General features: G+C 40.2%; 1 protein-coding gene across 1 annotated transcript; it reads left to right on the top strand.

Annotated features, from left to right (window-relative positions):
• Nucleotides 1-1,045: 1,045 nt before the first annotated feature.
• LOC137276884 (sorbitol dehydrogenase-like) lies at nucleotides 1,046-10,907 on the top strand. Its single transcript, XM_067808532.1, has 9 exons — nucleotides 1,046-1,122; nucleotides 5,035-5,068; nucleotides 5,453-5,617; nucleotides 5,739-5,898; nucleotides 6,059-6,177; nucleotides 6,751-6,816; nucleotides 9,498-9,667; nucleotides 9,937-10,058; nucleotides 10,444-10,907. Exons 1-9 carry the CDS (start codon nucleotides 1,069-1,071, stop codon nucleotides 10,595-10,597), a joined length of 1,044 nt encoding a protein of 347 aa, XP_067664633.1. The 5' UTR covers nucleotides 1,046-1,068; the 3' UTR covers nucleotides 10,598-10,907.
• The last annotated feature ends 3,115 nt before the right edge of the window (nucleotides 10,908-14,022 follow it).

The following is a 14,022-nucleotide window of genomic DNA, read 5'->3' on the forward strand; positions in this document are numbered from 1 at the left end:
GTGATTCTGGATAAGTACTACACCCTACTTATGGAAAGAAGTACGTCATAAATTGGCAATCTCTAATGCTCATTAAGGCAATTTTGATGAATATAAATACCTGTGTGTGATATATAGTAAGAAATGTACCTTTACATCAGTAAGAAGATCTTTATGCGAGAAGGCTATTAAAGCTATATCAATTTATCCAAAGCTATATGTTTTAATTTTAAATTATCTATCACCTATGTTTGATGCTATTATGATTTCAGTCTTGGCATAAAGAGCTGAGTTATGAGGCTTTGAAAATTTAAGCATCACTGAAATTTTAATTTGATGTTTTAAAGAAAACCACTCGTGTAAAGAAATGTACTCCTCAATATATGTTGTATGCTGAGTCTGGAAGGATATCAATTTGTATTCATATTCGTAGAAAATTTGTATGCTTACGGGCCAAACTGGCTTCTGGCGAATCTTCAAAGTTATCTAATATAAAGTATCATATCTTAGTTAATGCCCCTTATAAATCACCAGGTAATAATAAGTGGATCTCATGAATGCTTGATGTTATAGTTCAGACTGGAAATAATAACATGTTTATTCACCTGTTTGGTGATAATGTGGAATGGATAAAGCAAGAGGTAAAAATAGTCTTGTGATTCGTTTACAAAGAGATATCACTCTGATTTAGATGTATCATCTCAGGGTACTAGATTCTATAACACTTTTAAACTTAACGCTGGGTGCGTTGTTTCTGTAGTCTGCAGTGACTCTGGGTCAGCTCATTAATGAAACAGGATTGACAGCATGGCTCAGCCACTTAGTGTACTCACTGTGTCTGTCTTATGGGAGGTCTGTCTTTTGGGAGTGAACATAGTGAACCTTGAAAATGAACCACAGACTTCCGCTGTTCTGGGGACATTAGGTGACAAAATATTTCCATGGGCACATGGCTTGGTTCTATTCAATTATTTAGGGTATTCTGACAGTGAACTCCAGTTTGCATATCACCATCGGTATGTTACAACTAGATGTTCTGAGACATACCAAACGTGCAGAGACCTTTGACACTGACCTCAATATTTCAGTATGGCTGGTGAAAATCTATCTCTGGTCCTCTACAGCAAGCAAGATCTACGACTGGTATGTAACCCTTAATGTTTGTGAAAGTTTCTTTCATGTGTTCTATTGGGAAGGTGTCGAGGTTTTACAAATGTCAGGAATTATATAGGGTTTTCCACCATGTTTATCGGAGTCATACGCCCAGAGCGGCAAGACCATACATGAACACCATGTGTGACTTTTGTTGTAATACATAGTTTAGTTTTAACATGTATTACTAAATTACAATCGTTGTTTGAGTCAGTCTTCACTTTCGAAGTGAATGTCATGAATGTATATGTTGTCTACCTAAATAGCTATATATACCACACTCCTAAATGTACATTCATATGCGAAATATGCAATGTCACGATTGTATTTGTCTTCACCGGTGAGAAGTTAGCATATGTGTAATTATTTGTGGTACTCGTCATGATTGTGCAGTATTCATTGAGACTGTGATTGACCCTCGCTGTCATTGTGCATGGCACACGCTGTGAATACGCATGGTACCTGCTGTGATTGTGTATGATAAGTGTTGTGCTTGTGTATGATACGCACTGCACTTGTGTATGGCGTTGTGTATGCATTGTTTGTGCATAGCGCTCGCTATGCTTGTGTATGGCACTCGCTGTGAGTGTGTATGATACTTGCTGTGATTATGTATGATAATCATTGTGCTTGTGTATGGCACACACTGTGTTTGAGTATGGGACCCGCTATGCATGTGTATGGCACTCGTTGTGCTTGTGTATGGCACGTGCTGTGAATGTGCATGAAATACACTGTTGATTGTATATGATAATTGTTGTGCTTGTGCATGGCACTCACTGTGAGTGTGTATGATACTCGCTGTGATTGTGCATGGCGCTCGCTGTGAGTGTGTATGATACTCGCTGTGATTGTGCATGGCACTCACTGTGATTGTGTATGATACTCGCTGTGATTGTGCATGGCACTCGCTGTGAGTGTGTATGATACTCGCTGTGATTGTGCATGGCACTCACTGTGAGTGTGTATGGTACTCGCTGTGATTGTGCATGGCACTCACTGTGATTGTGTATGATACTCGCTGTGATTGTGCATGGCACTCGCTGTGAGTGTTTATGACAATCGTTGTGCTCGTGCATGACGCTCGCTAAGTTTGTGTATGGCACTCACTGTGATTGTGTATGGCACTTGCTGTGATTGTGTATCATACTTGCTGTGATTGTGTATGGTGCTTGTGCTTGGCGCTCGCTATGCTTGTATATGTGATTCGCTGTGAATGTGTATGGTGCACTCTGTAATTGGGTAATTGGGTATGATAATTGCTGTGCTTGTGTATGGCACTCGCTATGCTTGTGTATGGCACTCGGTGTGATTGTGTATGGCACTCGATGTGAGAGGGTAGTGTAGTTCTGTAACGCAAAATGAGAATATAATATCAATGCCGTACCAGACCACCACATTTTTATAGCGGCACAGCTTCGTTTTGAGATTTCCAGAGAGATTTTCGTTTTGAGATTTCAAGGTTCCAGCTCCCTGTTCTACGGAGCACGCTGTACCACGTGTTTGCTATGATTAGAAGGAGCGAAGAGTTGCAATATACACGTGCTTAGATGTATCAAATCATACTGATTAATATTTATGTATACAGATAAAGGAATTAAGATTCTGGACTGGCTATTGCACTAAGTTACCAACAGGGCGGAACACAGTAAACAGGAAACGAGGCTGTTGTGTAATCAACTTTTACTTCTGGCGCTCGATGTGCTTGTGTATGGCACTCACTGTGATTGTGTATGGTGCTCGTTGTGCTTGTGTACGGCACGCTCTGTGATTGTGTATAATACTCGCTGTGACTGTGCATCAGACTTGCTCTGACTGTGTATGGCGCTCGCTAAGCTTGCATGTGGCACTCGATGTGGTTGTGTGTGACACTCGCTGTGATTGTGTATGGAGCTCACAATGGTTGTGTATGATATTCGCTGTAGTTGTGTATGGCCCTCGCTGTGCTTGTGTATGTCGCTCACGGCGATTGTGTATAGCACTCGCCGTGGTTGTGTATGATATGCGCTGCGATTGTGTATGGCGTTTGTTGTGCTTGTGAATGTGTATGGCACTAGCTGTGATTGTGCATGACGCTCGTTGTGCTTATGTATTGCACACGCTGTGATTGTGTATGGCTCCCACATGGCTCTAGTGTGTAGCACTGACATGACTGTATTGTGTAATGTTAACATGGCTCTAGTGTGTAGTATTGACATGGCTTTAGTGTGTGGTATTGAGATGGCTTTAGTGTGTAATTTTGACATGGTTTTAGTGTGTAGTGTTAACATGTTTCTCGTGTGTAATGTTGACAAGGGTTTAGGGAGTAGTGTTGACATGGCTGTAGTGTGTGGCATTAACATGGTTTTAGTCTGTCATATGACCATGGCTTTAGTGTGTAGTTTTGACATGGTTTTAATGTGCAATGTTGACATGACTGTAGTGTGTAATGCTGACATGGCTTTAGTGTGAGGTATTGACGTGGGTTTAGTGTGTAGTATTGACATGGCTTTAGTGTGTAGTATCGACATGGCTTTAGTGTGAGGTATTGACATGGCTTTAGTGTGTAGTATTGACATGGCTTTAGTGTGTGGTATTGAGATGACTTTAGTGTGTAATTTTGACATGGTTTTAGTGTGTAATGTTAACATGTTTCTCGTGTGTAATGTTGACAAGGGTTTAGGGAGTAGTGTTGACATGGCTGTAGTGTGTGGCATTAACATGGCTTTAGTCTGTCATATGGCCATGGTTTTAGTGTGTAGTATTGACATGGTTTTAATGTGTAATGTTGACATGACTGTAGTGTGTAATGCTGACATGGCTTTAGTGTGAGGTATTGACGTGGGTTTAGTGTGTAGTATTGACATGGCTTTAGTGTGTAATATTGACATGGCTTTAGTGTGAGGTATTGACGTGGGTTTAGTGTGTAGTATTGACATGGCTTTAGTGTGAAGTATTGACATGGCTTTAGTGTGAGGTATTGACAAGGGTTTAGTGTGTAATGTTGACATGACTTCAGTGTATAGTATTGACCTAGCTTTAGTTTCTCGCATTGACAAGGGTTTAGTGTGGAGTGTTGACATGACTTTAGTGTATAGTATTGACCTAGCTTTAGTTTCTCGCATTGACAGGGGTTTAGGGTGTAGTGTTGACATGGCTGTAGTGTATAGTATTGACCTAGCTTTAGTTTGTCGTATTGACAAGGGTTTAGGGTGTAGTGTTGACATGGCTGTAGTGTGCAGTATTGATATGGCTTTAGTGTGTAGTGTTGACATAGCTTCATTGTGTAGTGTTGACATGGTTTTAATTTGTGGTATTGACAAGGTTTTAGTGAGTAGTGTTGACATGGCTTTAGTTTGTGGCATTGACAAGGTTTTAGTGTGTAGTATTCACGGAGGCATGGTGTATATTGTTCACATACCTGTGTAAAGTATTGGCAAGGCTGTGGTGAATATTGTTCAAATGGTTATTGTGTGGGGCTTTGACTACAGTATGTAGTGATGGTGAAACTATAGGGTGTAGGTTTGTCATAGCAACTGTGCCTGGTGTTGATATATCTATAGTGTTAATGTTGGCATAGTTGTATGTATGTTGTTGTATGTAGTTGTGTTTATGTGTGTGTATATATAGATAGATAGATCAATATGTTTGTGTGCGGGTGGGCGGGCGTCCGCGTTATTTGTTTTTAGGTCGCTCAGTGCATACGACACCTAGCCAAGTAGAAACAAGTGTATTGACAGCATAGACTTCGTGTGTGTGTTTGTCACGTTGCTCCCAATGGGAAAAAGTACTGTTTTGTATTGGCGTGCTCTTGTAGACCTTTTGTTTGTTCATTGTTGTGAACATTGGCTTTTGTATTTACTGCGTTGTATTAATCAACATATTTTGCACCGCATAATATAAGTGATTTTATTTGATTTCCAGGAAAATCGCCCGATACCTGAACCAGGATATGGAGGTAGACTATTTATCGTGGTGTACGACTGGTGGACATTCCCACATAAAGACATATTTTGTATATCGATAGTATTTCATGTTTAGGAAGCAAACGCATTAGTGCGTGCATGCATTGTCTTATTACTCGCCCGTGGAAGACACTGCAGCGTAATATTTTTACCGCAATATTACAATAGGATAATACTGTTAGACGTATGACGTCATTACGATTTACAGTTATGACGTCAAATGCTAATCTATGTGACATTGGTAATAGACCTTGCTTGACTCGCGGAAAGCTGAGGGAGTTATTACACTGTAGGCAGTCTTAATCAGTTTGTACTGGAGAGTAATAAACAAATAGCAAAACATCGTTGAAATACCGGTTTATTCAACTTGTTTCCAGAAGTGCAGATCTGCATACACGATGTTGGCATATGTGGCTCTGATGTCAACTACTGGCAGAACGGTCGTATTGGCGACTTTGTGGTCACCAGACCAATGGTCATGGGGCACGAACCCAGTGGTGTGGTTTCCAAAGTCGGAGACGGTGTCGTATCCCTTAAAGTTGGTAGGTGTTATACGTAACTGAAGAACAGTGTCATCACCAATAATAACATAGACATATCATGTTTCATAAACTAATGCAATCAGACGGTGTGTACGAGACTGGTCTACCTTTACCTGTACAGGTGACCGGGTGGCCATAGAGCCGGGTGTCCCGTGTCGCACATGCCTTCAGTGCAAGACTGGTCGTTACAACCTGTGTGGGAAGTTAAAGTACTGTGCCACCCCTCCTAATGATGGTACACTCACCAGGTACTTCGTCCATGCAGCCGATTTCTGCTTCAAGTAAGTTACTTGAACTCTGTAGTGGCATTCTTCACAGAGACTATGGGGAATGGGCTGAAATTTTCATATGATAGCCAGATACTGTAATGGTAATGCAATATTGTTCTGTTGCTCTTTGTTCTGCTATGCTGTGCTGATATATTACGTTTTACAACCTCAGACTTCCCGACAACGTGAGTATGGAGGAAGGAGCCATGTTGCAGCCTCTGGCTGTTGCTGTCCACGCTTGTAACCGTGTCAACGTCAATCTGGGAGCTACAGTTCTCGTGTGTGGAGCAGGTAGGCGATGTTGTTACCAATGTCAATCGACACATATGATACAGGTATTCAATGTCGTTACCAATCTCAAACCAAGACGTGATGCAGATATTCAATGTTATTACTAACGTCAAGCCTCACAGTTAGTGCGGGTGGGCGAAGTTGGTACCTACCCCAAATCACACATATGATAACAGTAGACGGTGTCTCTTAAAGGTGCGCAAGCCGCATATTTGCTACAGGTAGGGAAGGCTGCTACGGGTCAAAGCCACCTACATGATACAGACAGGCAATGTTGTTACCAACGTCACACTATGCATGACAATGCCGCAGGTAGGGGCGGTATTATCAACGTCAGGAACGTCACAAGTGGTATAGGTAGGCGATGCTGTTAACAGCAGAGCCAGGCACTTTATACTTGATGCTGTTAACAATGTTGTGAAGTAAACATGATACCGGTCGGGGTTGGCGGGATAGCGATGTTGTTACCAAAGTCAAGGAGCACAAGTGATGGTACCAGAATAGCATTGATCGTGTATGTTTTTATGATTTCCTTGAAGTATACTAACATATGTTCAACGCATACTATTGCAGGGCCGCTTGGTCTTAATTGTCTGTTGACGGCACGTGCACGAGGAGCTGGGAAGATAATAATTACAGGTTCGTTAAAGGAGAAACAATTCCTCACTGAGCTTTGAAATGTTTAGCTTCGTGCTGTTGGTAGTTTACGTTTTCGATGCTTGCCAAGAGACCTACAGCAAAATGTCAAGGTATCGTCGCAAAAGATTCAATTTGGTCTAGCCTATAATGAAAGCCATTAAAAACGCAATTGGTATTTGTTATCCTTGAAGTTACAAAGCTTCTAATGAATATTTTTTTACCTGCGATACAGAGGATGTAGGGATAAAAGGCTGATTATTTCGAGTTTATTTCGAGTTTGAGTCCCAGAGCATTCCTCTTTTATGAACTTCGATGCTTTTTCGAACTTCGATAAAACCGAACCTTTGACATTTTTCGTAAACACAACCACATTCATGAAACACAATGTGCACGTGCATTACCTGCATCCAGGCCCTATAAAAGCACAAGGTATTGTGTTGCCAAGTTTAATCGGTTACATAATTTAAAAGCGAAAGTGAGTTGTGATTGGTACGCTCAATTTCCCAGCGTAGACACCTGATGGGATAAATAGCCAGCAAAGGGAAGTAATCATTTCAATTCAATTTATCAATGCTCAAAACACCACCAACGTTGGTACATGAGAATACAAATAAATATAAATATATATAAATATATACAAAACAAGATGGCAGGTAAACAGCGGAAAAGAGCCAAAAGTTAAGGTATCTTTGTAGACTTAAATATTACATTAATGTACACAGCAAGAGTTTTAAGATTGCGCTGTTTTTAGAGGAGAACAGTTTGACAACTTTCCACATGGTAATTCAGCTACGAAGGTAAATATTTTTGTCTATACTGTAATAAAGCATCGCACTTGAACAGATTATGAATTTCATCTCCCACTGCATAAGAGTTACATAAAGTGCACAGACGATATTCTCTAGGAACATGTGCCCAACGGCCAACTTCTCTGGAGAGGTGATGATTACTTGCTCTGAATCTTAAAATCGGGAAATAGATGTGTCTTGGCAGAAATAGATATCTCTCACATTCTGGATTGTTATTTACAACACGATAAAGATACGATTTTGAACTCGTTATCATGGAGGTATACCATTTCTGTAAAACTTGGTCATTGAGGATCTGTTCAGTCTTAAAGGGGAGAAAGTTTTCAAATATTTCAGATATACCACAGTCATTTAGTGTCTTTCTTACAAACTCAATCCAGGGAAATAAACTGATTTCAGAGCGAGCTTGTAACATAATAGAATATATGTTATATGAAATTTTAGCCTGGAGGGTGTTTGTTACCAAAAACTTAAAAGTCTTTTGTTTAATTTAATATACATCGGGAATCGAGCAAATTCTTCGTATATCATATAATCGAATTTCGACGACCTGCAGCAAGCTTCACAAATTTTAGATTTTTTTATTATGTATTCTTTCAATTAAACTGATGTTTTCGAACTCCCAAACTTCACATCCATATAACAGAATTGGTTCAATCATTACATCGAAAGCTGAAAGAATGCAGTCAAGTGGTAAGTTTATATTACGTGATTTTTTCAAAAGAGAAAACCTGGCCTTTGTACCGGCAGATACAAGTGCCTTTATTGCGTGAATAAATCTTCTATTACGTTGAAGGAAAATACCAAGGTAACAATAGGAGTCTAGTGCCTCCAGAGGCATCTCACCATAGTAAAGTTTTAACTTTTAGATGACTTTGCAGGACCACTACCAAAAACAATGCCTTTAGTTTTGGATAAATTGACAGATAGCTTCCATTCATTACAGTAACATAAAATGCATTGAGAGATTTTTGAAGATCATAAGGATCATCGCTGAACAGGACTGTATCATCAGCGTACAATAGCATCACAAGTTGAAGCCAAAGAGTTACACAGAAATCTGAAACGTAGTGCAATTTTACTCTCTGACACCCACTATTTACTAAATATGATTCAAGATCATTTATAAAAAGGCGAACAACGATGGGGAGAGATTCTTTCCTTGTCTCACACCAGAGTTACTTGGGAAAAAATACGAGATCTTGTTGTTGAGAAGTATAGTTGATTTAATATCTTTGTACATGTTTTAATAAGTGCAAGGAACCTGTCTGAGACTCCATTAATAAGCATTTTATGCCATAAACCAGCTCTCTTGTTTGGCATTTTTGAGAAGGTCGAATAATAATGACATTACGAAAATACTATCCATGGTTAAAAAATCTCTCCGAAAACCGGCTTGAGTGGGTGCTATGATATTTTCAGATTCCACAAATTTTGCCCAGATCAGGTTGTGTTACTCGTTTACTACACCCACCATCATTCAAAATTTTCAATAATCCTTTGGAGCATAGGTTTTGTTGTGACGTAAAATAGTCCCTGTGTTCGATTTATATTGTTTAATATGTTTATCCGGGCATTTTTTGTACGATTTGCATACAAGTTTACATTTGGTTTTATTTAACAAGGACCTCTTTTTCTTTAAATCAAATTATGGGGCCGAGTTGAACTGGTTCATACCTTGGTTTCATGAAACCGACAAAATACAATGTCAGTTTTAAAATACATCTTACATGTAACTCGGATTTACGGTATATCCATGTTGCTCGTAAGTTTTGGTGAAGCAATGTATTTGGCATAAGATGTAAGACTTCCCACGAAGCTGGAGATTGTCAGGAGATCCGCCCCCGTGTTGTATGCACTGCTTTATTGTAGATATCAATGAAGACAGACTGAAGTATGCTAAGAAGGTTGGCGCTGATCACATCGTGTTGGCGGGAGACCCACAACAAACAGCACATGCCATCCAGGACTTACTTGGAGGTGCTGCTGATGTTACAATTGAGTGTAGCGGCGCGCCGTCAAGCGTCAGCACAGCCATATATGTAAGTGTCAACACTAACTACAGGATCACTGCCACTGTGTATTTAAGTGTTACCATACATTTACACACTAACTACAGAATCACCACAGCTGTGTATGTACGTGTTAGTATCACACATATATGTATGTGTTATTACATGTTAAGACACTGACGAGAGGGTCACCACCGCCGTATATGTGTTACCATATGTTGAAACACTGACTAGAGGGCCTTTTCCACCATGCATATGTGCGCTGCTCTACCCTTGCCATATATATTTGTCTTCCAAAGGCCACAGCAACAGGAGGAAGGATTGTTCTAGTCGGGCTTGGGCCAACAGAGATACAGGTGCCACTGATCAACGCACAGTGTAGAGAGATCGACATATTCGGAATGATCAGGTTTGCCAATGTGTAAGTGTAGAAATGTAATGGGATTGTTTTACATATCCGATGTATCACAAGCCGACTATGCGACTAGACGAATAATGAGATTGGGTGGTCAGTCTCGCTAACTTGGTTGGCACATGTCATTGGTTCCCAGTTGTGCTGATCGTTGCTCATGCTGTTTAACACTGGGGTGTCTGGTCCAGACTCGATTATTTACAGATTGCAGTCATAAAGGTGGAGTATTGCTGAGTGCGGCGTAAGCATAAACTCACTTACTGTATTCTTTCAGTGAATGAACTGTTGCATCAAAACATATTTTGGGTTTTAATAAGTGATGTTACCTTGCTATGGAAAATAATCACTTGATATTCAATCACAATTTGCTTGAACGCTGAACGCTTCTGTCCAGGTACCCTGCAGCTCTGGCCATGGTGACCAGTGGCCAGGTAGACGTGAAGCAGCTCATTACTCACAGATACAAGTTGGAGGAGTCTCTTGACGCCTTCGAAGCAGCGAGACGTCGAGAGGGAGTTAAGATCATCATCAACTGCCAGAGAAAGTGATGCAACCACACCCGTGTCCAACACACAATATGACGTCAGTAACCAGTATCAATTTATTCAGAAAAAAACTCAATTCCTTAAACTTTACATACACTGTTAGGATATGATACTTAGGGCTAAAAATTGAACCTGTTTTACCCAAATTATACAATGTTTTGCGCCTATCAATACCGGGCTTAGATGTGTAAAACATCAATATCCCCACGGTTGTGTATTCAGAGATGTTACTTATTGTAATTAAATGTTAGGATATTACCCACTTCTATTTAAACTTCACTTTGGAGTATAAATAAACAATATAGCACACACATACTATGTCAAAGATTCCATGATTACACGTTGTATCGAGAGGGCAGATGCCCTCAGATGCATTGTTACCCCTACGCGTCTTGAATCTGTCTTTCAAACAATGGCAGCAATGAGCTACATTACCACAATGCAAAACCTATATCTATTTCCAACCACGTGAAACTTATAATACTGACTGGTTCTCTGCCTTATATATCGATAGTACTGCAAATAAATTACTTGTTATAAGACTTTATTAAAGACAACTGAATTTGGTATAGATTGACTACAAACAAAAAGTCTGGGAATATCCTACAATTTGGTCGTCATACAAAAAGTTAAATGCGGTGATTTATACTCCATTTATACTCCAAGGTTGTTTGTTTGCTTAATGGGCACTTTAAACGACATGTTCGAACATACAGTGGAACAACTGATTCAATTTTCATTGAGTCTGAGTGAAATGAAACATTATAATGAAACATTATAAAAAACGTAAAAACAATGTTGAAACAGCAACATCATGTTTGATTCAAATGCCCAAACTCAACAACCTAGTGTATGAGTACGGAAGACTTACCAGCTAGCTTGTAGCAATGTTTCCTTTGTAAGGATCAACGACTTTTCACCATGCCACAGCTGAGACAGCTAAGCGCCCAGGACAGAAGCAGGGCCATTGCATGGTTACAGGATGGTGAATCCATAAGGAGTTTTGTTAGCTGTCTTCGGGTGTCTCCCTCTGTAATTCACGCTCTGGGGGACAGGTTCCTGGCCACTGGTAGAGTATGGGAAAGACCTCTCTCTGGAAGACCCAGAAAAACACCAAGGGCAGATATGTTGTGCTCCAAGCCCCTAGGAACCGATGCACAACTCTCAGTGCCCAGTTGCCACAAGCTGCAGGAGACGTCTGTCGTCCACATGCACTAGGCTGTTGTGTTTCGGAGAATCGAATATGGTGTTGGCGTGTTAAAGAACCCTTGAGTTTCGTTGTATTGACAATGTTTAATTTCTTTCAATCCGATGAATCAGTTACTTAACTGCATGTTCCAACATGCCGTTTAAAGTGTCCATTAAACACATACAAAGCTGCATTTACCTTTGCGTATACATGACCACACCACGTTTATGTATATATAAAAAATCAGCACCCCCGGGAGTTTTCACCATCGTCAGTATTTGTTATCATGTCAATGAATTATCCCAAAGGTAAGACTAGATGTAAGAACAAAATGATATCTGAATGACCTCTGGCTATAACATAGCAACACTATAAATAGAATTCACTGAGAATTGAATGCGAAAGTAGACTTCATACACAAAAGGCTCTTTCCTTACAAGAATGTAGACTTCATACACAAAAGGCTCTTTCCTTACAAAAATGTAGACTTTATACACAAAAGGCTCTTTCCTTACAAGAATGTAGACTTCATACACAAAAGGCTCTTTCCTTACAAAAATGTAGACTTTATACACAAAAGGCTCTTTCCTTACAAGAATGTAGACTTTATACACAAAAGGCTCTTTCCTCACAAGAATGATGGCGTATGGTCCCCATGACCTTGAACTGTCACAAGAGCATTTATTTTCCATTGGGAAATGCCATTGAATGTCTCAGGATACGATTAGTAATGGCAAAAGGATCAGGCTGTTGTATAGACCCAGATATGCCATACTGGATTGAGGTGAGGCTCAGTACTGGCAGTGTTCATGGCGTTGTTCTGGGTAAACACTGTTACGGGATTGGAACGGCGCGGCCTAACATTGTCGTCCATAAACACAGGTCTTCTGCCAAGTGTATGGAGGTCAAAATGAGGAACACCAACTGGGTCAGTACTTCCCGGATGTAGCGATCGCCATTGAGGCTTCCCTGAATAGTCACCAAGTCCATCTGCAATCACGTGACAGTTTCCCCACATCATTAAAGCTAACTTTGGCATGATGTTTCTCTCCGCAAAAGCGGCATTCCTGTGCCTCCAGACTCACTTACGACGATCGATCAAGTGGAGCACAAATGTTGTCATGTCCTTAAATTCCATCCTCCTCGTTGGACACACCATTCATGCTCCAATGACGATCTCTTAACATAATACGTCTGATGATTCTCCTTGCTCTCAAATCAGCATGTCTCACGATTCCTCACAGTTCCCATGACGCAAACGGAAGTCGGCGCCCATATTGTAATAAGCTGTGGGGTCACTGGTAGTCGTCCAGACCTAGGCCGACCTTTGAATTCGTTTGTCTGCATGTACGTTCTGACCAGCTGACTGAGGACAGCGTAGTGGATGTTCATCTGAGGTCCAATTGCATAAAAATACATTCCAGTTGAATGTTTCTTGATAATTCTCCATCTTTGAACTTCAATTAACTTCCTTTGAGCCATGATGATCAAATGTTATAATATTGATACCGGTTGATACTAGGTACTTACCCTGTGGAATAGGTTTGAGTATAAATAAATGAGCAAATTAGGGTGATTCCATGGTATTTCATTGACTTTACAAACCATATCTTTCGCGTTTATGTTTCCACAAACAGATAACGTCGGGTTCTATGTATGTGTATTCCTCCATAAAATATATGGAAACCAAGTATAAGACAAAATGTTATGGATGTCAACTTCTTTATTGTTTACACAACGTTTCTGGGCTAGGACCTGACAAAGGGGCAAGGAATATCCCAGAAACGTTGTGTAAACAATGAGGAAGAAGCTGACATATATAACATTTTGCCCTATACTAGAATGTCGACTAAATGCTTCTCAAGAACATAATCTAAGCCAAGTTTGAACTGATGTCTTTACACGAGTCATTATCGATTACGCAGGAGGTGTATTTCCTGTAAAGCTGTTCAACAAATTCATGCAAACACAAGTATATAGTATATGTTCAAACAATACCAAACATACCAGTCAGTATCAGTCAATAATTCTGCCGTATGTTTACACACGCACACGCACACACACACACACACACACACACACACACACACACACACACACACACACACACACACGTGTGTGGTGCGTGCGTGCTTGTAATATGTAGATGGCAAGTTAATTTCTAGGAATGGTTACGGTAATATACCACAGTTTAGACGGGATGATATTCACAATCACACACTTCCCAACTCCGCATGGA

Source organism: Haliotis asinina, chromosome 3 (genome assembly GCF_037392515.1).
Source record: "Haliotis asinina isolate JCU_RB_2024 chromosome 3, JCU_Hal_asi_v2, whole genome shotgun sequence".
NCBI classification, from domain to species: domain Eukaryota; kingdom Metazoa; phylum Mollusca; class Gastropoda; order Lepetellida; family Haliotidae; genus Haliotis; species Haliotis asinina.

Excerpts from the sequence above, each read along its gene's own strand:
- LOC137276884 (XM_067808532.1), top strand. The coding sequence starts at position 1,069 with ATGGCTGGTGAAAATCTATCTCTGGTCCTCTACAGCAAGCAAGATCTA. Across the intron at positions 1,123-5,034 it reads GCAAGCAAGATCTACGACTG|GAAAATCGCCCGATACCTGA; the intron begins GTATGTAACCCT and ends TTTGATTTCCAG. Across the intron at positions 6,817-9,497 it reads TGGGAAGATAATAATTACAG|ATATCAATGAAGACAGACTG; the intron begins GTTCGTTAAAGG and ends GCTTTATTGTAG.